This window comes from Phoca vitulina, unplaced genomic scaffold (assembly GCF_004348235.1).
Source record: "Phoca vitulina isolate PV1807 unplaced genomic scaffold, GSC_HSeal_1.0 scaffold71, whole genome shotgun sequence".
In the NCBI taxonomy this organism is placed as follows: Eukaryota; Metazoa; Chordata; class Mammalia; order Carnivora; family Phocidae; genus Phoca; species Phoca vitulina.
In genome coordinates, this window is record NW_022589774.1 from 10,372,702 (window position 1) to 10,399,984 (window position 27,283).

General features: G+C 40.0%; 3 protein-coding genes across 3 annotated transcripts in view; 1 reads left to right on the top strand and 2 right to left on the bottom strand.

The window, feature by feature from the left end:
- Window positions 1-5,397: 5,397 nt before the first annotated feature.
- ARPC5 (actin related protein 2/3 complex subunit 5) lies at window positions 5,398-13,554 on the bottom strand. Its single transcript, XM_032393176.1, has 4 exons — window positions 13,190-13,554; window positions 10,746-10,818; window positions 8,559-8,735; window positions 5,398-6,773 (listed from the first exon to the last, which is right to left on the bottom strand). Exons 1-4 carry the CDS (start codon window positions 13,330-13,332, stop codon window positions 6,711-6,713), a joined length of 456 nt encoding a protein of 151 aa, XP_032249067.1. The 5' UTR covers window positions 13,333-13,554; the 3' UTR covers window positions 5,398-6,710.
- A 185-nt stretch (window positions 13,555-13,739) lies between these two features.
- Window positions 13,740-27,283, top strand: part of RGL1 (ral guanine nucleotide dissociation stimulator like 1) — a 231,790-nt gene continuing 218,246 nt past the window's right edge. Inside the window, exon 1 of the mRNA XM_032393204.1 lies at window positions 13,740-14,189. The gene's annotated coding sequence lies outside the window, so the exon portion shown is untranslated. The remainder of the gene's footprint in view (window positions 14,190-27,283) is intronic.
- Window positions 23,205-26,956, bottom strand: APOBEC4 (apolipoprotein B mRNA editing enzyme catalytic polypeptide like 4). The gene has a single exon (XM_032393202.1). The coding sequence runs from the start codon at window positions 25,569-25,571 to the stop codon at window positions 24,462-24,464; it is 1,110 nt and encodes a 369-aa protein (XP_032249093.1). The 5' UTR covers window positions 25,572-26,956; the 3' UTR covers window positions 23,205-24,461.

Below are 27,283 nucleotides of genomic sequence, written 5' to 3' on the forward strand. Positions count from 1 at the left end.
TGTTATTTATTGTAGCATTGTTTGTAATTGCAAAGGATTAGAAACCACCTAAATCAATAGGGAAATGGCTAGGTAAATTATGGTACATGTATTTATACAGTAGAAAATTATGCAGTCACACACACAAAATAAGGAAGTTCTTTATGTACTGATAGGAAATTATTGCCAAAATATACTGTAATGAAAAAGCAAGGCATAGAACAGTATGTATGCTATGCTAGTATTTATGTGAACAAAGGGAGAAATATTATACAGGTATTTGCTTGGGACTGCATACACTCTATCCAGAGGATGGCCAAGAATTTCATAATTTAGTTGATTATTAAAAGGGGATCTGGGATGGGAGGGAAAATGACCATAGCACATCTTTCTTGCCTTTTGAATGTTGAACCATATGAACGAATTACTTACTTGAAAATAAATGAACAGGGACACCTGGATGGCTCAGTCGTTAAGCGTCTGCCTTCGGCTGGGGTCATGGTCCCAGGGTCCTGGGATCGAGCCCCGCATCGGGCTCCCTGCTGATAGGAAGCCTGCTTCTCCCTCTCCCACTCCCCCTGCTTGTGTTCCCTCTCTCGCTCTGTCTGTGTCAAATAAATAAAATCTTAAAAAAAAATGAACAAAAAAGAAAATGAATAAAATTATAAAATTATAGGTCAATGAATACTCAGTCATCAAATTGAAGAAAATCTTAACTTAGAGGTATTTCTGCAATCTTGATTCAATTTTTGGATAAACAAAAGGAAACACAATGTTACTCAGTGGTATTGTCCTTTTATGGTTGACAGTAGAAAATTCTAAATAGAGTCAGGAATGATTTTTTGTAGCATTGTTTGTAATTGCAAAAGATCAGAAACCACCTTTATTTACCTTTAAGGGAACCAAAAAGTGTTGGGACACGTCTCCGACCTTAAAGGTGATGCCACAGAATAATGAAAGCTGTTCCACGTAAACTCCCTGGATGCCACCGCCGGCCAGATGTGAGCTGGAATTCTGTCCCTCAGCCACTGTCTCTGGTGACTCGCAAAGCCGCACACTATATGCCCCTGAATATGTTCTCCTATCCAGGCACCCCAGGACCCCCTGCATATAACTCATGGTATCTTATGGGCGCCTGGGTGGCTCAGTGTGTTAAGCATCTGCCTTCAGCTCAGGTCATGTTCCCCGAGTCCCTGGATCGGGCCCCACCTCAGGATCCCCGCTCAACAGGGAGTCTGCTTCTCCCTCTGCCCCTCATCCTGCTCATGCTCTCTTTCTCTCATTCTCTCTCTCAAATAAATAAAATCTCAATAAAAAAAATAATAACTCAGGATATTTTAGATGACCCTGCTCAATCCATGTGAGCATACTGATGCTCAATGAATATGATGCAAATATGATGCAATGGTGAGCGTTGACTATGTCAAGGGATTGCAGAGAGTAAGTAAGACACAACTGTGATTTCAGAAAGGTTGCACAGTCTGGTAGAAAGTTCAAGAGCGTGTCTCCTCCAGAGCATGAGCTAAATGCTGGGCTGAAAAATAGGGGAGTCTTAGAACGCTGGATAGTGGGATTCAGGAGTCGCATACTCTTCAATTTGTCTTTCATGTAGACAGCCTTTAGGGAACTGTTTCCTAGAGAAATAAGAGATGTAAACACAGAAAATTTGTGTTTATTACTTAAACATCCAAGTAACATAAATGAAGGAAAACAAATGAGGGGAAGCGCCATCCCACGTGGCTTGTGGTTGGCTCATCACCGTGAGGAAGTAGCACCCCCTTGAGGCAGATGCTATGCGGTACCTCTGTGTGTCCCAGACCCGCTCAACAGGCACCTGCATTCTAGCACACAGGACATTTTGAAACTGGGGTTTTCACATATTCCTCTATCAGTGATACTGGGTTGAGGTGGAGATGGGGTGGGGGGAAGGCCCATGGCAGGACTATGGACAGAAGCAGCCTTGTTGTTGGGCACCCCTCTCTGAAATGTTCAGAGCCAATTTGACTTATTGGGCTCATCTTCCCATCCCCAGACACCTCGGTGCTCTTTTGTACTTTTTTTTTGTGTGTGTGTGTGTCTGTAAGGTGAAATTATTTGTAAATCTAAAGGGGGAAAATGTATTTAAAAATCAAGTCTGAAATTTTGGGTTATTTGCCCAATTGCTGTCCAAAGCAACCTATGGAAATAAAACCCAGCATTTTCGTGGTTTAGAAAGAAGCTGTTTAAACATTTTGAGTCAGGTGGAGAATCGTGGGAGGGCCGTACTTGAACCAATCTGCAGCGCCACATATTTAATCAGCAGCAATGAGTCTGAGTGCCGGGGCAGGAGGAAAGGAGGCCCGAGGAGTAGAGAGACGAAAGAGGGCAGGAAGGCCGCAGCTGCAGGAATGAAGAGAGAAAATGATTCAGGGAAGGAGAGCAGAGCAGGAAAATGCCAACAAGGAGTGGAAAGGGTACAGGTAGGGGCGCCTGGGTGGCTCAGTCGTTAAGCGTCTGCCTTCGGCTCAGGTCATGATCCCAGGGTCCTGGGATTGAGCCCCCATCAGGCTCTCTGCTCGGCGGGAAGCCTACTTCTCCCTCTCCCACTCCCCCTGCTTGTGTTCCCTCTCTCGCTGTGTCTCTGTCAAATAAATAAATAAAATCTTAAAAAAAAAAAGAAAGAAAGAAAGGGTACAGGTAGACAACAGCAGTTAAGGGTTTCTCCAGACCCATACGAACCCACCCCCGTGTGGTGGGGCCACGCGCAAAGAACGTGGTGGAGTCGCTGTTGTTGACATCGAGCCTGGTGAGCGGTGCCTTGGTTCCTTATCCACACAGGTTTATGATTTTGATTCAGATTTCCTCAAGCCCAGAGTTACCTCAGAGATGTCCCATCTCCCAGGATTTCTCCTGCAAAAACTCTAACCCTCAACTGGCTTTGAAATCAGTATGAGGGCAACTCTGGGATCCTCCTCAGAGATAAGCTGCCAATTTGGGGTACCTCCAAAATGGGGCACCGGCCAATTACAGTGGAGGTGACCAAAGTGATTCTGAGGAATTCAATTAGGCAAATAATTTTTAGTTATGACCAACAATGTATTGAGCTTGGCTAATATAATGAGGGATTGAGGCTCTGGTTCTTCCTAAATGGAATTAGGACAAAACTAATTAAAATAGAAGTTTATTAGTTAAAATATATCATCTGTGAAAACATGGAAAACAGAGAACATATTGAAAATACTGCATGAAGAGTGGGGTGCGTGGGTGGCTCAGCTGGTTAAGCGTCCGACTCGATTTCGGCTCAAGTCATGATCTCAGGGTCGTGAGATTGAGCCCCGCCTTTCCTCGGGCTCTGCACTGACCTGAGCATGCAACCTGCTTAAGATCCTCTCACTCCATCTCCCTCTGCCCAGCCCCCCCCAAAAAAACCCTCCAAAACCCCCAAAACCAAAAAACTGCATAAAGAGCAAGACACAGAGAAATTACATGCTTTGAGTAGCCCTCAGCCACTTTTCTCTTTTCTAGTGGAGTTAGGCATGTTATGAGTGTTGAACTCTAACCTCACAACTTTAAAAATCATCAAAGGCAAGTAAAAGTCACAGTGAAGAAAGAGCTATGCTCTGTTTGCTGCTGGGTATACCTCCTCGAATCTTCTTCTGACCTCAGCGCCTGTCAACTCTCACCTCTCTGAAGGGCTCCTGAGTGGGTTTTTCCTTTCAGCGGTAGCCCCCGTGCATCCAGGGTTGAGATTTCTAGAGAAAGCCCCAGTCCTCACCTGTCCTGGAAATATCTGTACTCCCCAAGCACCAGACTTGAGAGAAAAGTGTGGTATAACCTTGGAGTCAGGCAGACAGGGGTTGGAATTCTCGTTCTTGCCCCTACAAACCATGGGATCTTATATATATTCTCTAAGCTTCAGTTCTGAAGATAAAATATACAAGGGGTCGGACACATCCTAAGTACTCAATAGAGGGTGGCTTTTGTGTCTTAATCCACTACTCTCACTCAGAATCTTGCTTTGGAAATTAAAAGCCGTGGTATGCTGGGGGTACTATGCCTTTGGTTTCCTGCTATTTGAGTTCTAACTATGTGGGTTAGGTTTCATTTCTTTTATAAAGCTCACGTAACCCTGCGCCACACGGACCCAGGCAGGATTACTGATGTCTCAGTGTTAACAGACTCCTTCGAAATGAACTCTCTAAACACAACTGGCATTTTAAGAAATGCTCAAAAATATTTAGAGGATAAAATTATTCATACCTGTTTCTTATAAGTTATCACTAACTTACTATTACTCTTCTATTATGTCCTTCATGATCCTTGGGCACAGAGTAAACGCTTAAAAAATAAATCTTGGTTAATTTGCACCATCTACAGATTGATTGCACATATATGTCGCTGGGTTTCCTTAAGACATCAGCACACTTACTATCAAATGTGACTGCCGCCTACATGGTGCGTGCGGTCACCTAATGACCAAGAAAGGGGATGTGTGCCATTTCCCTCCCTTTAAAAATGGTAAGAGCAAAACAAATGAAAATGGCTACAATGAAACAAAAAAACCCAGAGATTCAAGTAGAAGGGAATGGAAGGGAAGGAACTGCTTTTGTGCCGAAAGTGCCCCTTAGCATCTGTATCTTTTTTCTGCCATCATCCTGACAGCCCACCCCCACGCGCCCCGCCGGTCCACGCATGGTTGGCACCACCGGGGCTCCCAGCCCAGAGGAATCAGGGAAGCCAGGGGTCTCCAGCCGGCATCTGCTCTGAGTCAGTCCCTATGTTGCCCTAAGGGTTAAATATTTTTACTCTCTCCTAGTGAAGCCGATAGGCTGACAGATCACGAACACACCTGTTTTGGGGACTATAAAATATGGAACTCCAGAACTTTCTTCAACAACATGATAGTCATGAAAATGACCTTAAGAAATATTGCAATATCACTTTTGTTTTCATTTTCAAGTTTGTAAGGGGTTATGCTGTACCTACTCGACTACCTATTGTTTTGCTTCTCTTAACGCACCGCCCTCTGAATTGCCCGTTTGGTTTCTAGGGCTTTAAAGCAGGAATCTAATCAGGGCTGGTGTGGAGACAAGAGAGGCTGCACTGTGAGAAAGGGTGTACGGTCCGGGGGTAACGGACCACAGCTGCTAGGCTACTCGGCACATTCTAGTTTCGGTCTCTGGGCAGTGATACTCGGGTGCTCAGCTGGCATCCGGAGGGCTATGGAATCACTCATTCCAAAGGCTCTGGCGGTGCCCTGCCTTCATCCATGACTCTCTTTTACTCCACTCCTTTATATGTGAGTAAAGGAGTTTTAGAAACCTTCTGTACCAAATTACTTCTTGTCAAGAGTACCAAAACCTGCTGGGAAAACAGGGAATCTTCTCTCTTAATTAACCACACGTTCATAAGTATTAAAATAAGAGTTAGAAAAATAAATTATTCAACACTGACATTTTATTTTCCGAACTTTTATCATTTTTACAAAACAAAACAAAAAGCAGTTATCAAAAACAGCAAAGAGGTTATAGAATTTCTCCACCAGTTTTTATGTAAGACAGTGATTACGAAACTGGTGTCCAATGTAAATACTAAACACAAGCTGATTTCCCTCTTGGTCATATGCATTCAGGTGGTTTGTTTTGGAGTTACTGAATGATAACTTTTTATAAGCACCGGTCATTTTTTGAGAACCGATTTGGTTTGTCCAACAAAGTAAACACTTTTTGCTGTGTGGCATTTTCCTTTTTTGAAAACCACTGAGCTAAAATACAGAATGTGTATGTGTCTGGATCTGAACCAAATCTTTTAAGATCCTAATTACCCTGAAGAACACTGAAGACATTTATAGGGCATATTAAACACTAGTTATATACCTCATAATGTCTAAGGCAGCTATTATATTTCTAAAGAAAATAGCGTTTCATTCAGAGGCTGCCCAGAGTTTGAACTTCATCATTGTTTCCATGTCTTTTCTCATTTGGAGTAGTTTCCCCAAATTGGGTCATATTAATAGAACAAAGTTTTATGCCCGTGCCAAACAGGCTCTGGCATTTCATAGATACATTTTTGTAGAGCAAGACTCCTTGCTCTGGACCCTGGAGACCACAAAGAAATCGAGAGGCCATGATTACTGGATGCAGAGAGGAAAAAGCGTACTTAAGCTCACATGATCTGGAGGTAAGCAGAAACAAAGCTGGAACTTGGGAGTGGTGTTCACCCACCACTTGTTCCAGAAACACATTTTGCTTAAATAAGGGAATTATGGTCCAGTTTTGCAATGTTAATAGCTGCCAGTTTCTCAAATATATTTTTTATAAAGATCATTTCCTGGCTAGGAAGGAGTTAGGAAACTGGCCTCAAATTCTGATCAAATTTCTCACTATTAGTCAAAAACAAAACAAAACACTTCAAAAAAAAAATGCAAAACAAAACAAAACCCCACCAGCCGATAGGGGTTAAAATTGCACAATTAAACTTGAAGGCAAATTATACTATATACAGACATGTATACACCAAAATTGTTTTTGAGAGCATGAAACACTCCTGTTCATAAACATTTCCTCTCTATTATCCCAATTTTCATGAAAGGAAAACTGATATGTGATTTTGCTCTTTACGGATATGAAAAAGGAAGCAAGAAGGCAAAGCTGAGAGAAAGAGATGCTACCCGAAGGGCAGCGGTGGCATTTGGTTGTTTTGGTCTTTGTACCAGCAGCTCCCACACCCACGGGCTGTCCAGTTCCCGCCGACTACACGGTTTTCCTTGCGGTCAGGACTCGAACAATGGACCCGACTCCTCCAGCAGCAAGTGCCTAAAAATGAACAAAAATGTAAATGCTGACGGAATCATAAAGGGTCAATTCTCATACCAAGTAAAACATTTTTCTTAAAGGAGGAATGTGTGCAGCTATCGGCTTTGGATTCATTAATTTTCATAAACATTTCTTGAACACCGATCATGTGCCAGGCACTGTTCTCGGTACTGGGGACACAGCGACCCACACCTTCGGAGTTCCTGCCTCATGCACCCACATGCCAGTGGGACACTAGCTGACGGTCTAGCATGTTGTTTTCACATTATGGGATGTTCTTAAGGATTTACAGCATGAGCTTGCCTAAAACGGGTGCTCACATGTCAATTTAGGACTTTGATTTTGCTCTCTTCTTAGCACTGTCAGGAAGAAATTCAAACTGGGATCAACTACCCAACTAAATTCCATTTAGATTAGCCAGTTTGTCAGATACTTTTTATTCCCCCCAAGCTAAGAATGTATTATTTGATAGCTAAGAACTAGAAACTTTAAATTGACTTTACCTTCAAAACCTGCAAGTCCTGAGTACATTATCAGGAACTGAAAGCTCTGGCTTACTTACTGAATACTTTTGTGTATTGGGTACCGTGCTAGATGCCAGGGATATAGCACCTTCTGGTCTACCGGGAAGGGGCAGATATATAAGGAGAGCATGTTAATATAATGTATGCAATGACAGAGGTGTGCACTGGGGTGAGGAGGCACTCAGGCAGACAGAAAATCTGTGCAAAGGTCAAGAGGTGTGGAACAGTACAGTGTATTCTGGGAAAGCATACTATTATGCTGCTCACTGCTGGAGCACGGGGGGAAGAACAACGTAGAAGAGGAGGGGCTAGACTTGGGAACTTGGGCTTCATTCTGCAGGTGACTGACAGGGTAGATCTGGATTTAAGAGAGCATTCTGGCGACTGGGTGGAGAACAGATTCGAGGGAGACACAACTGGTAGCTGGTGGCCTGTGTAGCAAGTTACAGCAACAGACTGGGAGAGAGGCTGCAAAGAGCCGCCATCAGAAGGGTATCTGTGTGCATGGCTGGAGAATTATTTAGCAGACAGACTGGCAAAAACTGGTGACTGATGTTAGGAAGCAATGAAGACTTAACGTGGGCCTCAGTTTCCCCATCCACCAAAAGAGGAATGATTGCAAGCTTCTCCTCCTGGTATTTTTATGAGGATTAAAGGAGTTAATATTTATAAAGTGCTTGGGAGAGTGCTTGGAATACAGTAAGTGCTCCACCAATGTCTGCTATGATCCTGAGACTGGACAGGAACCAGGTTGCTTAGGTTTTTAAGTAGGCTCTTCATCTCTAAATTGAGGATGATAAAGATGTTTATATACCTCATAGGGTCATTATGAGGCCTAACGAAACATCAACTAATGGTACAGTGACTGACAAATGGAAAGTGTTCCTGAATAGGATGACCATATACATTATTCTCCAACTGGTACTGGAGAGTGAAAGGGAACTAGTCATAATTACGTTGGGACAACAGGCATAAACTGGGGCCGTCTTGGGAAAACAGGGAGGTCTGGTTACCCTGTCCATAAAAGTTAGCTCTCTTTATTTGACAGTGTATGAACCATCAAGCGACTTGACCAAGACGAGTTTTATTCTCTCTGTAGTGTGTGTTTTCATCACTGAATGTGTGCTGCAAATCAGAATCTCTTAAGATCAAGGTTAGTAAGCATAAATCTAAACGTTCATTTTCATGCGTTTATTTGTAAAAACAAAGATGTACAGCCAAGAAATCAAAATAATTATTTAGGTGAGAGAACATAACTTACCTTTTCATGCCATTGCAATAACACAGCACTGCTATTGTCAGAGGGGCTCTCGAAGCCTTTATAAATATACTTCATTAGAAGATCCACACCATTCTTGTCCAGGGATTGAACTGCCTTTTCAATATCATTTGCTTTAAAAGAGATGAGCACCTTCAAGACAATGCTGCCGGCTCGATCCTGGGGATAAAGAAAGAACATTTAGACATATGGGTGTGGAGTGGTTGTTCTAGAAAGGCCACACTGAAGTGATATTTAAGACCTGAAGGACATGAAGCTCCCTGGGGGCCAGAGCGATATGGTGGAATAGTAGGACAGGAGGTCAGAAAGGTTGTGGGAAGACAGACCACATAAGCCCCACAGGCCACTGTGACGACTCTGGCTTTCATTAAGAGAAATGAGATGTTGGAAGGTTTTGAGAACAGTGATATAATCTGACTTGTATTTTAATGGGATCCCTTTGGCTGCCATGTTGAGAACAAGCTGATGTGGGGCTGGTGGGGGGCAGGGAACGAGGCAGAAGCCGGGAGACCAGTCTGGAAGGGACTGCAATAACACAGGCTGGCTTTGGCTACTAGCAATGGGAGCAGTGGAGGGGGACAGATTCTTGACATGTTTGAAGGAGAGCTGAAAGGATTTGCTTACAAACAGCTGTGAGAACTTGACAATTTTCTTAAATCAATATTTAAATTTTACTTCTTGACCTCAAAAAAACCCTGAAGACAAAGAAAAAATGAAGTGCAGTTCTACCCTGAACCATCCTTCAAAAATAGTAAGAATAAGCTTTTAAGAAGACTTATTTTAAGTTTTATATCTACCGTCAAGATATAAGATATAGTGATCTTCACTTACGATTTTTTTGATAAAAGGCTGTTCCAAGAGCAAAGTTATTTTTTCACCCATGAAGCCAAGCAAAGAGAATACTTAATTTACCCTTTCAACAATTTCACTTCGCCTTTTCAAGAAAGAGTGGTATCTTTGGCATTCCTACTGATCAGGAGTTTACAGAATGTTTCTACCACCTATTGTTTTCAGTTTAAAGACTATGGAATTACCCAATTTAGAAAAATATTCTTAACAACCACAGCTATAACTTCCCACCCACAAACTGTGATAAAAACTCACCCATATAAAAGCAGAAGGTGGTAAAATTGAAATTTCAATGACATCCCTCGCCACTTTCAAAAACCAAAGAAAATGTTTCCTCTCATTGTTGCCTAGATAATTATTATGCATTTACCTAAATTATTACTAGTATTCAATTAAAGAGATCCTTAGGGCTCCTACAGACAATGGGTCCAGAGCTCTAGGCTTCATTTTAAATAATTAGTAAATACGTTCTCCAGAACTTCCGAAAAGACCGCTGCAGGGAATGTTAGTCATGTTTTTCTGAAGGGCAATTTGGCAATACCGCTTGTACCAAAAGCCTTAAAAAATGTGCATTCTAAAACCCAGCGATTCACTTCTAGGAATTCAGTCAAAGGAAAAAATTAACAATTTACCCAAAATTGTTCATTTCAGTACTGTTCACAACAACAAAAGGTCAATAATCTAAATATACGACAAAAGGAGATTAGTTATATGTAAACTGCAGCATATGTATACGCAGCCATTAAAAAAAGATCTTATAGAAATAAACTTAAGATGTTCATGTACATTGTAAAAAAAAAAAAAGCCAGTTATAAAACTCCATTTTTATTAAAAAACAAATAAACCAAAAACCCCCCAAAACAAAACACAACTAATACAAAAGCTCTATAAGCATATAGCAACACCAAAAAGTAATAACCGATTATCTCTGGGCAATGGGATGATGATTATCCTTTTTGTCCCCTCACTTCTTTGAGTTTTCCATAAACATTTAATACTTGCATAATTTAGAAAGATTTCTAAAAAGCAACCAAATAGAATCTTGTTTATTTTGTACAAGTTTTGTTTATTCTTCAGGCCTTTGTTTAAATTCAGCCCGAGTGCCTCCATTAAACACACCAAAATGATCTCTCTTATATTCATAACTCAGTATTAGAGTGCTATTTTTAATATGTAAATTTTTACCTATCAAACTACATAGTAAGCTCGTCCATGTCAAAGACAATAAATGGTTAAAATATTTGTTGCTTTCATGACACTTCAGAGGATTTTGGTAAGAAAGCTAAGATACCAGCAGAGATCACTGTGTGTGTGACTTACCTTCACCGCCTGACTCTTGGTGTTGATAGGGGGATTTTTCAGAGCTGCCTGGAGGGCGGCTGTCATGTTTCCTGTGATGGAGGTTAAGGGGATAGCGGCATAGGGCAGCTCTCAGGAAAGCACTGTTTACCAGGTATCATTGATTCTTAAGACTTGATTTTATACACAGAAAGAAAAATTACCATAGTCACTATGTTCAATATTGGAAAACTCAGTATGTTGGTTTCAATGATGTCAATCAAATGTAAAATACTGAAAACACAGGAGCACGTAATAAGGCAAAGACCAGTTCTTGTCTGGCTCTAATTACTAAATGAACACTTTGATAGCCTTTTATTTTCCAGTAAGACACATATGCAAACATTATCCAGTAATATTTTAAAAAAATTATATGTATCTCAGAATTACTAGGTCCCAAAATGAAACAGCATATCCTCAACCAAAATGTGTTTTTATGTGATTCTAACTGGAAAAACAAAGACCAAACTTTTGCTAGAATTATATTGTGTATGAATTGAATGCCAGCAGAAAATGCTGGTGACTATTCTAGCACTCTAAATGATATACATCAGCAATCTCTCAATATTAATGAAAAGAGGCATTACAAAAGATGTAATAATTCAATGACATTTAGGTAGAAGCTTAATTTTTGTTTTGTGTATTTTCTCTTATATTTCATAAAGGTTATTAAAACTGTTTTAGGTCATACCTATTAAATTTAGTCTTTGAAAGCACCAGTGTGTTAGCAAGTACGAGACTCGGAAGGCCAATGAGACTGTCAGAATATACAGTCATTCCCCTAAAAGGAAAACCACACAGAGTTCACTTGTTCCTCCATCCGTAGGGCCTGACCCAGAGCTTGTCTCTTCTGGTTCCAACAAGAGAAGAAGAGACAATTATCTTTTTATTTTTAGATAAAGTGATTAAAAAGCAGATCCATTATATGGATACAGCAGTACCAGTCAAGAGTCATCACCCATCAACCTAAAGTTAGTTCACATCATTTATCCATCACAAAGAATGTTTTCAGACAGAATAATGTTCACTGCTTATGTTTGAAAAAGAAAAAGAAAAAAAAGGTCTGACCAAAAAAACCCCCCAAAACAAAAAACCCCTATAGTTGGTGGTAAGCTGTTATTTTCAAGGGTTAACGAACTTCTAGGAAAGCACGTCTTCTGCAGACTGGCTCATTTTTAAGACCTAAAGCGTTTAAGTATTTAAATAATGCAAAATAGCAACAGCTGACTGTGAAAGTTGTGGAAATCAAAGAAACATCTGTATGCTGATAAATGTTTAGTGCTGTATTTTAGGTGCCTTTAAGACTAGATATAGTTACAACCAATATTTTCACTCATATTTCCCCATTATACTTTAATAGGACATTGATGAGGAAAGGGTTTAAAGAGTCTTCCTTACCTTATGAATACATTCAAGAATAATTAGAACTGAGTGAATTCAGTAACTGAGAATCTCTAAAACTACAGCATGAGTTGTTCCAACATTTACATTTTTCTAAAAAAGATGTGATGCAAATGCTCACTCGAATTTATGAATATTCAAATATGCAAAAACAAAAACCAGGAACTGACAGCCACATTTTAACTGAAATGGAAACGGTTTCAGGATTACAAAAATGATTCTGCTTTGTACAAATGACTCATCGTCTATTTTATTCATCGTCTATTTTATTCACTGGGGTTTATTTTAAATATTTCCAGGGATTCTCCATATGCCATCCCTGTCTTCTTTCCATTGTCCCCTGCTTAGCAGGTAAAAGCCTACAAGCTTCCTTCTTGGGAGTTGGTTTTTTGTACACACTCCCTTTCCCCCGGTTAACAAATTCTCTATCTTGCAACCTTTATCTTGCCAAATTCCTTTCTCTTTTTAAATAATGATTTTTTTAAAAAAAGGCCCAGGGGCTAAAAGGACAGACAGAGGGCCTCAATTCTGCAAACCGCCCCATCCCTCCCAGCAAGGAATAAACTCTCCTAACCCTGCCAAAACCAAACCGCCAACACAGAAGCAGCCTGCTCCTCCCAATCACAAATTTCTGGAGCCGAGGTGACTCCGGAAATCACCGTCCTGGGGAGGACAACTTAAGCGCCCCCCGAGAGCCAGAGGGCAGCACCAGATGCCTCCCTCCGCGTCGGGAGGGCGCGGCCCGCCCCGCCAGTTCCCGGAGGCAGCAACTCCGGCCGCAACCTGAGGAATCTGGGCGGGGAAGGCGCGCCGGGAAGGGCAAGTTTCCGAGGCGGGACCCTGGGTTCTCGGGGCGACTCGGTTAGAAATGGGAGTGCCCCTTGCACTCTCAAGAGTGGGGGACCCCAGAGAGACAGATTTAAGTCATGGGCCGCTGGGGGCAGCTCCGCGCCCCTGCCCCGGGGTCGGAGGGGGTCCCGGGAGAGGGGCGGGTGGGGAAGGGAGGCCGGCAGACGCAAGGATATTGCCGCAGGCAGGAGTCCACCTCGCCTTCGTCAGGCCCGGCCTGCCCATCGCCCCCGTCTTCCTCGTCTACGAACTTGTTCTCGTCGTACTCATCCACGTCCACCTTCCGGAACCGGGCCGACGACACTGTGTTCTTCGACATCCCCGATCCGGACCGGTGGCAGAAGCCTCCTCTCGGTTGCTGCCTCTACCTCGGTAAGCGTAGCCCACCAGGAACCCGCAGCCTGGCGCCTTCACTTCCCTCTTCCGCTCTGGGGCGTCGCCGGCAGCCGGGGCTCGGGCGCTTCTGGGCCTGCGCGCAGGCGGCGCTCCTTCCTCCTCAGCTTCATGCTCTTCTCTAGCCTCCTACGCCTCCCCCACTCTTTCCCCGGGGAGCGCGCGCGAGGGAGGGAGCGCGCTGGACGCAGTGCGCAGGCGCGGGCTCTCCGCAGGAAAGGGGCGGGGCTGGGCGAAGTAGGCGGGGGCGGGAGGGGGTGGGCCGGAGGGAGGGCCGAAAGCGGTGCCGCGGGCAGAGGTAAGAGGCAATTGGTCGTCCGAGGGCATCACGTGATCCTCAGGGGGTTTCCATAGCAACGCTTCTCTGCGGTCCAGCCTAGGGGGGTCTTAGGTTGGCGGCTATGGGCACTGGGGGCGGGTGGCTTTTGCTGCCGCCGCTGCTGCCAGCGACCTGTCCTCGGGGTCCTGCGTGAGGTCCGGCTGGCCCGGACTTGCCTCTGAGGTGTGATGGACCGGTTGCCGGACCAAGTCCCCTGCAGTTGGCAGGAGTATGGGGCGGAGTGATGCGCGCCCGGGCGCCCAGCGTCGTTCTAGTTGTCAGAGACATCACTTCGGACAGTGCGCTGCCGGTGGCTGCGTTCCGGAGCCGGGAGCCCCTTTTCCGGGGTTGGAACTGCGCTGCGCGGCCAGCGGGAGGTCCCCAAGGACGGAGTCGAAAGGTCATATCTTACCTGTCAGTGGTGTGTGACAGCATCCCGACGGCACCTGCAGAGCCTGAACTAGGTATCATATCCACTGGGAGGGAGGGGGAGGTTCTGGGCAGGGGCTGGGGTGGCAAAACTGGGGCGAACCTGTGGAATTTGGGGTAGGGTCAGTCATTGACATCTTAAAATAAGTGCCTGTTTGGAGCAAGAATGCTAGAAAAGGATAGGGGCGAGTTAGGCTCTCCGGTGCTGTGGGGAAACAAAACGTGTGAGGATTAGTAGAAACCAGATCTTTAAGATTTATATTTGTGACTTCAGATTTTTATGATTCTGCTAGGCCAGCTTTTCGTTACATTTGACATCCTCATTTCTGAGAGCAAAGCTCTTACTGAGGAGGTAAAGGCACTAACACTAAAGAAATGGTAGTTGTGCTGTGTGTATAACCCTGAAGTAAAAATATTTGCAGAATAAAATTATTTTGGACATTCAGCTGGACGCTGCTCAGATAGCTTTGTGTTTTCCTGACATCCTATCAGGTCTAGTTCGATTCCACCTCTAGCAGAAAGCCGGTTGTTGCCCTGTGAATACCCCAATCCTTGGTTTCCTGTGCTGTATTGAAAAGAGCACTGGACTTAGAGTCAGAAAACCCTGGCTCAAGTCTTGACTTCCACTTGTAAATCATTTGACTGAGGCATGCCACTTAAAATTCTGAATTTCAGGCTCCTCGTTGCTAAAGTGGAGCTAATAATGTGTACTTCACAAGATTGTTCTGAGGATTAAGTACAGGAAAGTGTTCTGAAGCTCTAAAATTCTACATAAATGTAAAATGCATGTTACCTGTACCATTGATTTTGGCACTAGTCTTATGAATTACTTAATTGTTTTATCTTGCTCCTGGAAGAGATCAGAAGATTCTGGAGGGCAAAGACTTGTCTTATATTTATTTTGTATTTTCCTTCACATCTGATATAATGCTAAGCATGCAGGCGGTACGTAATACATTCAGGTACTCAATTATTCACTGATGAATGAATAAAATGTGAAAGGCAGACAGTTTGAAAGTCACAGTGAACATAATGAATCAGTAAGAATAGGAAGAGAGATCTCAAAATCAAACATTTGTTGGACAGATATGCATACATATGTATATATGTATATATATCTACATTGACATGTATACATATGTATACATATATATATATGGAGAGGCAGAAAGTTCACAGGAATGGAATACATCCTTTCTTCTTGGAAGGAAGAAGCAATGTGGCATTTTTCTCTTCTCAATTAAATCACCCTTCTAGAAAATATATCATTTAGGTAGTGGAAGTGACATTTCTTTAAATTAAGATTCAAGTTATGAGCAAAAACATGGACACTCCCCCACGTTTTGTTTTCGTAGAGCAAAGGAAAATTTTCTACCTGTTGGTAATATTTATTTTAAAAAGTCATATACCAAAGTATCAGACCATTAATTACCATGGTGAGTGGCATTATATAAGTTACAATAAAAATTTATTTTAATATTTCTTCCTCAGTTTCAATCTTTTGCTAACTTTGGTAAGAGCTAAACAGTATACTTGTTTTGATGTTAAAGATGATTGTACTCTTTTGTTCTTCTAAATCAAGATTTTCTTTGAAGAGAAAATTGAACATTAGAAGCGCTATTGAGAACAAACAGAAACAAGGATTTAAGACTAATGTATCCCTTCTCTTACATTTCTCTTCTTTTGTATTAGGTCTTATTTAGGAAATGTCTCTATTCTCTTATTTTAGAACTGGGAAAGAATCCTGGGGGTAGAAATCAACTTAAGGGAATAATAAGAGGAATTTAAAAAATCGAGTTGCTCAAGGGTATAATTGATTTGATTACTCAGAATTTTGTTCTATATGTTGAATGTGTTAAATATAATTAATTAATTCTCAGTTGCATAATGCATAATACATTTGAGATGTAATAATGTCAAAAAGGTCCTTTGCCAATGTGGTATTTTTTATTGTCTCACAATGATAAGTACCTAGTACATAGTAAGTATGCAAAACATTTCTATCCAGTGAATTAATAATCTGACAATTTTGCAATCATATTTAGAGATTGAGTATTTCTTAATGGACACATTAATTTCCTCCCTACCCCAATCAACTAACAGTTAAATCTATAAAGCTTTAGGGAAATGTGTGTGTGTGTGGAAACCTGTCCTTAATTATGCTTTAATTAGATAATACACATTATTGCACTTTTTTGCGAATTACAAATTTTTATGTTAATCATAGTACTTAATTCATTTTAGATAATATTATTCTCCCTATTTAATTTTCCAAATGAGTGTTTATCCCTGGAATAACGGATCCATAAGGTTTTAAGACATCTTATTTACTGTGCAGATAACCTGGTTTGGTTGAATACTAACGTAAGACTAAGTCTGAATTTTCTCAAGGTTAATGCTGTGTGATAGTATATAGCTCCGTTTTATTATCTGTGATAATGCAAAGAGTGAAGGATCTTTTTAATTAGAAAGTATTTTGATAAAACTATTTTATAATAGGTCTTTCTTTTCAGATATTTTAAGCTGAGTACTCCACCTACCATGTGTTTCTTTTACCCAGCTTTGCCACTAAATACTTAACAAACGAAGACATTGATTGAATCCCACAGCAATGAAATGGAAGCGAGGCCAGTGTTAATCAAATATATCAGATGTGTTATAAATATAAAATAAATAAGTAAGATTCACTTCTGGTAATGGTGATGTAATACCATTGTTCTCTAGCAATATAATTACTACAATAGAAAATGATTTTTTAGCATGTTACCTAGACTATAGTATGGTCTCATGCTTGTACATAATATCCAAATGAACTGGTTCTATGTTGAACCACCAGCCTTCCAAACTTTCAATTTTTGCTTTGTGATTTATTTTAGCTTTATATAACTTTATGATTACACACTAAGGTAGGGTAGTTAGGGTGAACTATTTCACAATGGGACCTGTATTTATTTATATGTTAGTGCTTCTAAGATTAAAAATTTTTAATCTGCACTCTTGTCTCAGGGAAAACGTTTAGTGCTAAATGGAACAATAAACCTTGTTTGTTAAACATTGTTTTGAATGGGACTCTTATTTATTTTTTTTACCTGCTTATGATAATATAAAGAGAAGCTATGGATTTAAAAATTTATTTATTCTGTATTCTTTCCCATTGCTGGGATCTCTTATTAATGCTAACAGTTTTTTTAAGGTTGCATTTCTTGTCATAGTATATAATCACAATATTTGAGATAATGATAGCTTACATTTTCTTTTCTAATATTTATATCACTTTCATTTATTTATTTATTTATTTATTTTTAAAGATTTTATTTATTTGACAGAGAGAAACACAGCGAAAGAGGGAACACAAGCAGGGGGAGTGGGAGAGGGAGAAGCAGGCTTCCCGCCGAGCAGAGAGCCTGATGCGGGGCTCGATCCCAGGACCCTGGGATCATGACCTGAGCCGAAGGCAGACACTTAACGACTAAGCCACCCAGGCGCCCCTATTTTTTTTTTCTTATTGCATTAGTTGGACTATCAAAAACAGTGTGAAAAACTGGGTGATATTAGGCATCCCTTTTTTGTTTCTATTTTAATGGAAATAGTGTTGGTATTTTACCAGTTTATATTTCCTATTGTTTTAGGATATTTAGGAATGACTGCTAAAATTATCAAATGCTTTTTTTGAGGGACCTATTAACAAAAACCATATTATTTTTCATCTTTTAATTTACAAATATAAAATGAATTATATATATATATTTTTTAAAGATTTTATTTATTTATTTGAGAGAGAGCAAGCATGGAGGGTGTTTGGGAGGGGCAGAGGGAGAGAGAGAAGTTGGATCCCTGCAGGGAGCCTGATGCGGGGCTCCATGAGGGGCTTAATCCCAGGGCCCTGGGATCGTGACCTGAGCCAGAAGGCAGACGCTTAACTGACTGGTCCACGCAGGCGCCCCTATTTATATATATATTTTTGCACTGAACCATTCCCACATTTCTAGAATAAATTGTGGTTACTATTTTAATTACTTGATAGATTGGATTAGTTTATATTTTCTTTATGTGATTTCAGAATCAATATGTATAAGTGAGATTTACCCATGGTATTTCTTTATGCCATCTCTATTCAATTTTGATATTAGGATTAGTATTAGCTTTGTAAGATGAATTGAGATTTCCACCTTCTTTCCTATGCTCTGGAAAAGTTTGAAAATTTCTATGCTATTTTTTCTTTGAGAGTTATAAAATATGCTTGCAAAATTATCTGGACTTGCTCCTATTTTTAGGGTTAGATCTTTGATCATCTCTATCTTCTGTGGTTATTGACTTGTTTGATTTTTCTCTTTTTGAGTCAATTTTAGAATTTATATTTTCATAATAGATCATGCATTCTATCTAGATTGCCAATTTTTTGGCAAAAAGTTGCACAAAATATTTTCTCACAATTATTTTAATATCTTGCATGACCATGGACTTATTGCTTCTCTTGTTGCTTTAAGCAAAATATTAAAATCAAACTTTTTTTCTCCCCCAACCTTATTGTTACAAATGCTAGTAATAGATCTTTACTTCTTACAGAAAATAAAATTTATAGTTTTGATAGAATTTGAAAGATCCTGCAATTCCTATTTTTCTACTGTCTATCCTTCTTCTATTAATATTTTATAAACAATAGCAACTGCTTGATGTTTGTTTTGTGTTAGACTTGGTAAACAATCTCTTTATTTACATTATTTAATCCTCAGAGTAGCTCTAGGGCTTAGGAGTTAGTGTGTCCATTTTATGGATGAGGAAACAAAGGCTGAGAGAGGTTATGTGACTCAGCCAATGATACTCAACTAGCATATGGCAGACTGGTATGGTAATTAGGTATGTCACATTCCAAAGCTTGTGCTTTTAATCACCACTGTCTACTCAGTAAGTCTTTCTCATTATTCCCAACTGTACTGCTTACCTTTGTGCTAAAAATAAGGATATAACTAAGTATCAGGGTCCACATAAACCTACACAGGGCTTTTCATAGCTTGAAATGAACTCTAAACTGTGAACTTAAAAAATCTTGTTATTGTAATGATTTTTTAAAAGACATTTGTTTTTCAGGTACTTGTGAGCTTTCCCCACCTTATCTCAGTATTTTGAGATAGACAGAGAGCCTGTTACCTAATATTTAGTCTATCACAAAAGATGTCACTTTTTTTAGTATATGAAGAGATCAGTAGGTGTTGATGAATAATTCCACTTAATTTTTTTTTAAGTCGTAGCAAAATACACATAACATACAATTTACTGTCTTAACCATTTTTAAGTGTACCTTTAAGTAATATTACGTTTGCATTATTGTACAACCATCCCTACTATCCATATCCAGACCTTTTTTTATCTTGCAGATCTGAGACCCTGTACCATTAAACAATAACTCCCCATTCCCCACTCCTCTCCCAGCCCCCAAAGACAACCATTTTACTTTCTGTCTCTATAAATTTGATAGCTCTAGGTACCACATATTAGTGGATTCATACAGTACCTGTTTTTTTTGTTTTGTTTTGTTTTTTGTTTTTTGCTTTGTGGCTGGCTTATTTCACTTAGTTTGATTTCCTCAAGATTCATTCACAACTCTAGCATGTGTCAGGATGTCGTTCTTTTTTAAGGCCAAATAGTATTCCATTGTATGTATATTCTACATTCTCTTTATCCATTCATCTATTGATGGACACTTGGATTACTTATGGCTATTATGAATAATGTTGCTGTGAATATGGGTATACAGATATCTGAGACCCCATTTTCAATTCTTTTGGTTATATACTCAGAAGCAGAATTGCTGGATCACATAATTCTCTTTTTAATTTTTTGAGGCACCAATTCCACTTAATTAACTAAATAGAGTAATAAAGCAATGTTCCATTGCCTCAGGTCTGTGATTTTGTACATCCCTGAGAGTCAGAGACATCAAGTTAAGGTAATCTCAGGACGTATGTTCGGTATGAGGCTCTAGCTAAAACAAGGAGTAGGGGATGAGGAGGGTGCCAAAACTCTGGGATCTAGAGCTACTTAAGTTCTCCAGCCCAGCCCACCCAGCCTCCCTAGCTCCCATAGTCTACAGGATGCCTATTGATGCAATAGTCTGAGCAGAACTACAGAAAGGCCTCAGTGTGGGTAAAAATGGGTATTGATTTTCCCAGGCTTTGTAGTGAGTCCATGTTGTTGCTATTTTGAGAGCCATTAAAGCATAGTGATTAAGAACTGGGATTCTGGAGCTAGAGCTCCTGGGTTTGATCTTAGCTCAACCTTTACTACATGAGTTCTCTGTGCTGCAATTTCCTTATTTGAAAATAGATATTATAATAATACCTACCTCATAGGATTATGGGGAGCATTAAATGAGTTAATACATGTAACTGTTTAGAAAAGTGCCTGACATAGTTCTCACTAAATGTTAGGCAGTCATAATATTATTTTTAATTAATATAAGTTACCATGTAGTTTTCCTTAAAACCTTTGGAAATAAGATGCATAACATGATATTGTTTGAGCTAAACTTTTTGGATTTCATGTGCTTTGAATCAAAAAAGATATGTAACAGCTGTTTAAAGAGATAGGATTTGCCCCCAGGCCAGCAGGATTAGATGGTAGCTTGATAAAACATTAACATCTATAGAGAATCGATACTAGTCATGACAGGAGTTGGTTATAAAGGTTTCTGTGGTCTCCTATAGTCTCCCCCCACTTAAACACTGTCCGGGGGTCAGGTGCCCTTGGGCAGAGCCCACCATTTTAGGCACAGTGTCCCTGGTAAGCAGACTGTGATAGCACTAAACATTTGATTCAAATAATGAACTCCCCTAATCCACAAAGCAACCTTCTGATTATAATTTGGCTTCTCAGGTAGCTTCTCTGCATGGAGAGGCTGTATAGGTGAGACCACTTGAATTATCTGGTTGCATATCCCGTTGTAAGTCTCACTGGAAATCAGTACACAGCCTTCCGTTTTTACATGTCAATCTTGGGAGCTTTATTAATCCAGGTCTGCCCTGATTAATAGATTCATTCTCTCTGTATTGACTAAGTAGGTAGTTGAACCTACAAAACTGAGAGCCAAACCTGCATCATGGTAGATTCATAAAGGTAGGGTTCCCCTTCCTCTACCCTCATCAGTTTCTTGGGACATACCCCTTGCCTCTTTTAGATCACCACACCATTAGCTGCTTAATTTATTGGCTTGTGTTTTCTTTATTGGAATTTCCATAAGTGTGGCAGCAGTGATAATTATTCACTATCACTAATGCCAGTTTGCTGAAGAGAGGTGGAACATTCCAACTTTTACTCTTCCCTAAGTCCCTGGGCCAGCCTGATGTGACCAAGAATCCATTGTGTGGTGAGTAAGAAGTGTGGTCACTGCACTGTAAAAGCTTGCTCCATGGATCTATTGTTCTGATCCAAGCCATCTTAGAACGGATAGAGCTGAAAGGACCTTATTATGAACTAGTCTTATCTCTTGTTTTACCAAAGGGGAAAGAGAGACTACATACCTAGGGCCATATATCTTTATGCTCTCTTAACAGTCTTTTGAAGGCTTGACTATGTTGGCCAGGGACTCATGACCTGTCAGTGACATTCTTCCTAGCTCCAGACATGTCTAACTAGTACAAAAATTTAACTGCCAAAAGGCACTTTTCTTTCCTGTAGTTCAGCAACATTTCTCCCTTTGTTATATACCATTGAAATACAAATTCATCTTAGATTTCAGACGATGGTTTTTTTTTAATGTTTCTTTTAAAGATTTATTTATTTATTTTTAAAGAGAGAGGGGGAGAGAGAACGTGTGGGGGGAGGGCCAGAGGGAGAGAGAAAAAGAATCCCAAGCAGACTCCCTGCTGAGTATGGAGCCCAACTTGGGGTTCGATCCCAGGGCCCTGAGATCATGATCTGAGCTGAAATCATGAGTTAGACTCTTAACTGACTGAGCCACCCAGGCGGCCCTTCAGACTATGCTTTTAACTGAATTCTTTGTAGCCTGATTGTTATGTCTTTTTGACCACTTTGTAGATAAATTTCATGGCAACTGTTTGAATCTACTTTTTTCTTCTTTTTTTTTAAGAAACCTATAAGGTGGGTAGATCCTTCCCAACTGCTGTAGGACATCACCGGCCAACCTGGCAGAAGCTTCAGAGCTGTTTCTCCAAACCCCTCAGATTTGCCAGTGCTCTTAGCTCAGTTGCCCACCTGGATAGAGATGCTGAATTTGTCGCGTTGGGTCTTTTTTATTTTTTTTGACTCTACATCCCAGATTGTAGACATATGATTTTTTTTTATTTTTTTGACTCTACATCCCAGATTGTAGACATATGATTTCATGATCTAATAATAAACTTAAGTACTTTTTAAAATAATAATTACTGTATACTACAATGTAATTATATTCCAATAATTCTATAAAATTTTTCATGTTAACAATAGAATATTCTTTTAAAAATTTTAGTGATGTTTATTTTAATCACAATAGAAATTTCTTTTCTAAACATTTTTCTTTTCTTTCTTTTCCTCTTCCTCCTCCACTTCCTCCTTTGACATGGAGTACTATGTGCTTTAAGCTTTTTATTTTTAATTAAAAAAATTTTTTTTCCTTTTTTAATTTAAATTCAATTACTTAACATATAATCTATTATTTGTTTCAGTGTTACAGGTCTGTGATTCATCAGTCTTATATAATACCCAGTGCTCATTACAACACATACCCTCCCCAATGTCCATCACCCAGTTACCCCATCTGCTTTAAGCTTTTTTTAATGGCAAAACTATCTTATTTTAGCTTAGCATTACTTTTTACATATATTAAGAAAAAATTTGGGGTGCCTGGGTGGCTCAGTTGGTTGAGCATCCAACTCTTGATTTTGGCTCATGTCATGATCTCAAGGTTGTGAGATGGAGCCCACATTAGGCTCCCTGCTAAGCAGGGAGTCTGTTCAAGGTTCTCTCTCCCTCTGCCCCTCCCCACAGTGCATGCTCTCTCTCTCTAAAAATAAATAAATCTTTTTTTTTTAAAGAAAAAATTTAGTAGCAAGTTACAAATGGATATACATTTTTCTTGTAATATATTTTTACATACTTCTAAGAGGAAAGTGAGGCAGCAAATGTAAATGAATTAAACACAAAGTGCTTTAATGTACACGCTCGGATGGTTATTCAAGGAGCACTTCCTAGAAGTGTGTTTCAAACAAGATTTTAAGAGACTGTATAGATATACATTGCTGAAAAGAGAAAACGTTTGGAAAAAGGGAAGTAAAACAAATTATGCATTGGGGAGCTATATCAGAAGAAGGGGGAATGGATGCTAACAACAACAAAAAATGATGTCCATTGCAGGATGGTTAAGCGAGCCCTTTGTTGGAATGGGTATGGAGTGTTGGGAAACAGTGATTGGTAAAGTTATTGAGATGTAGATTCACAACCTTGCTACCCACATTTTGCCTGGATACTTGGCTAGATTCTAAGGGAAAACCAAAGAGGGAGAGAGACAGTGTTTGACCTGTGGGAACTTACAATCTTGCTGATGAGACTAGGCAACTGGAAGGTAAATGAGGAACCTTGACAGCTAGTAAGAGCAGCTTGGATTTTATATCGTGTGTGATGGAAGGAGCCTTTGCAGGGTCTCATGTATCATCCTGCCTCTATCGTCTGCTCAGGAAGGAGAGACCTGAGCTGGGAAAGTCACATTGAGCAGGTGACTAGGTTTCAAAAATCAATTTTTGTAGCTGTATATAATCAATTAGCAAAATAACTTCTTTTTTTCACACAGAACTATTTTGAACCACTTTAGGAAAAAAAAATGGCCTGCCTAAAGTCTTCTGTCCATGATTAACAATTAATGGAAAATCACTAGTTTGCTTTTGCAAACAGCACTTAATGTCAGTAACTGCAGGCTCTTTTCCAATTTTACAGTAAATTTTTATACTGAAATCAATTTAGGAAGCTGTTTAGTCCATGGGCTTTTTTGGTGGAAAGATGATGTGGGTAGACTAGAATAATGACATTTCCTTTTCCACACCAAAATATTAGCAAGGTACTAATGGCTCCATTTTGATAATGTCATTTTCAAAATAAAGGAGAGAGGTCAAGTTGCTTATGGAAACATCTTGGATTATGTTAAAAGTAGTGTAGCTTTATAGTAGTTGAGATAGCAAATAATTCAGGTTTTGCTTTTAGTGTATCCGTTCATCTCCCATCTTGGATCAGACCGAAGAGAGAAAGTTTCCAGATTTTTGTTTGCTATCGAATTAGTCCTCTGGTAGTTGTTTGGTCTCACGTAGAAATAATAGATTTTATTTTTTTCCTTTCTTCTTCTTCTTCTTCTTTTCATCCATCTCTTTGCCACTTGCAAGCTGCTCCGTGATTTCCATTCTCTCGACTGGCATTCCCATGGGAGGCCTTCCGAGGTCCTTGGTTTCCTGGAATGACATTTGAGGCATATTTAAGTGCCTCACGATATTCCTGGGTTTATGTGGGTTTTGACCCACGTGGATTGGTGGTAGGTCTCTGAAAGGCACCAGCACAAAAATGACAGGAACCCTGAGGTCTGGGGTCAGATTGGGTTGCGGTCGTCCCCTTGTCACTTGCAAAGACTGTCCAGGAAAGACCTTGTTTAAGGGGTAGCTCTCTAAAGCTGCCTGAGCTTTTATGTTCTGATTCTCTTTGGTCTGGGGAAGAACATCGGTAAAGTAAGGTTTCACCCCCGTTACGGCTTTGATCTCATATGCGTTCTGCCTATCAGCCAGTGCTCTCCCAGTTAAGATGGGCTGGAAAACAGTTGATCCCGAGACACCACTCACAAAGCTGTTGAGGAGAAAATGCCAAATTCCGCCACTTATTGGGCTCAGAGTGACCTGTGGCCATAAACTGGCCAGGCTCCGGAGAGCCTCCCGGTTCCACGCCGAGGCAGGAAATTCGGTCTCAGTATGATAGAGCTGAGAAAAGTAAATGCTGAGAGTAACGTCTGGATACATTATTAAGAAATTGTACATTTTGCTGATGCAGCAGTGGTTGGCTTCATTACAAGGGGAGTTGTTGGAATACAGAATGATATGCCTGATAGCCTTGTTATTGTGTAGGGCTGAGTCAAAATAACCATTCATCTCGAATAGCATTGATTCTGGGTGGGTATTATTCCCAGTGCAACTGCTAGCATGGCCCTTTTGCACCAGGCTTCCAGAAGAAGTTTTTAGTTCATAAAATGTGAGGTGCTTTGTTTGAGGATACGCTGGCCCATAAGGGAATCCAAAAATCTGATAAAATTCTGTATAGGGAACTCTTGCTTCTTCACCTGTCCGAATATGGTAAGGACAGTTCGAGCAATCTAGAGAGAAGCTTAGCCAGTAATAAGGTTTTACTATTGTTCCACGATTTGCTAGGTATTCTTCATATAAGGGCTCCATTGCTAGTTTTATGGTCTTCTAGCTGCAACCCTAAACAAGGGAGAGAAATTATACATAAAACCAGTGGAGGAAAAACTAAAGAAAATGCATTACTTTATTGAACCATACTCTTCTTTAAAGGAGGTAGCACAATCACTATAGCATCTTTGATTGTAAAAGACAGTGATATATATCCATAGACTAGAAAGCTCAGGATTCATCTTTCTTCAATTGAGACTCTTGGGGCGTGGGGAGGAGATGAAAAAGAAAGGCATAATGCACCTTTACCTCTTTTACAGATTGTGGGGCAATACAGCAAATGGGTTAACAGTGCAAGTTCTGGAAACAGACTACCTTGTTTCAAATCTGGGCCCCGCCACTTACCAGCTCAGTGACTTTCTGCAAGTTGTTTAAAATCTGGGAGTCACAGCTTCCTTGTCTGTAAAAGGAGGATAAGAATAGTACATTATCTTGAGGATTGAACGATGAAATACATATAAAATGCTTTATTATGTGCCTGACTCATATTAAGGACTCAATAAAGATGAGCTCTTAGTAGTGATAGTACAAATCCCAGGATTATCTAAATGATTCTTGTTTTTGAAAGTCTAAACAAACAAGCGGGGATTTCGCAATTTTGTTTGTAATGTTCTTCCTTTGTCCCTTTTCTGAATGATATTATCTAATTATCTGCATAGGTTTTGAGTGTGCTTGCATTTAAAATCAGTTATTTCTTCAAATCAGTGGCAGTAAATTGGAGGTAATTATCCTTTTGGGAAAAGGATCATGGTTAATGGTGGAGACTTCTCGTAGGAATGCCACTTGAGTTTTCTTTGGGTCGTGGACACTTTGCTATTTGAGAGTTTTATTTCCAGTGGGTGGGTCTTGTTAGAACATTTTGGAAACTTTACCATTCTGGAAAGCACATATGGTTCTTTAGTTTATTTCAAATAAATAGTTTCTGGGATGTTAAACCACAAAAGTTGAGGTCTTTAAGTAATGATTTTTTTTTCCTTTAAACAAAAATTACTCAGTTATCATTGTTCCCAAGCAGCAACCTAGGGCATTCTAATATAGTTTTAAGAACATTTTTAAATAACTTTTTATTATTCAAGTATTATGTATTTCTTGTAGGATATTTTTAAAAATACTAATACATAAAGGGAAAAATAAAAACTCATACCGGTTTATCTCAGTTTACGTTCCCATAACTGTTAACATGTCTCTTCCCTCTAGTCTTTTTGCTATGTGTGTTTGTTATGTACAACATAAATAAAATCATGTTTTATACTTCGCTTCTCACTTAGTATTAGGTCATGAGTATTTCCCCATGTTATTAAAAATCTTCAAAAAACAATATTCATGGCTAATTAGTATTTTATTATGCAACAAATATGTAATCAAATATTCACATTCTTGCCTCTTTTTATTATTATAAATAATGGTTTGATGAGCATTTCTATAAATAAATTTGTATTTTTCTTTTAATGTAGATCACTAAAAATTGTATTATTAGCTCAAACTTTGTCAGATTGCTTCTTTTTTTTTTTTTTAAAGATTTTATTTATTACTTGACAGAGAGAGACACAGCGAGAGAGGGAACACAAGCAGGGGGAGTGGGAGAGGGAGAAGCAGGCTTCCCACAGAACAGGGAGCCCAATGCGGGGCTCGATGCGGGGCTCGATGCGGGGCTCGATGCGGGGCCCAATCCCAGGACCCTGGGATCATGACCT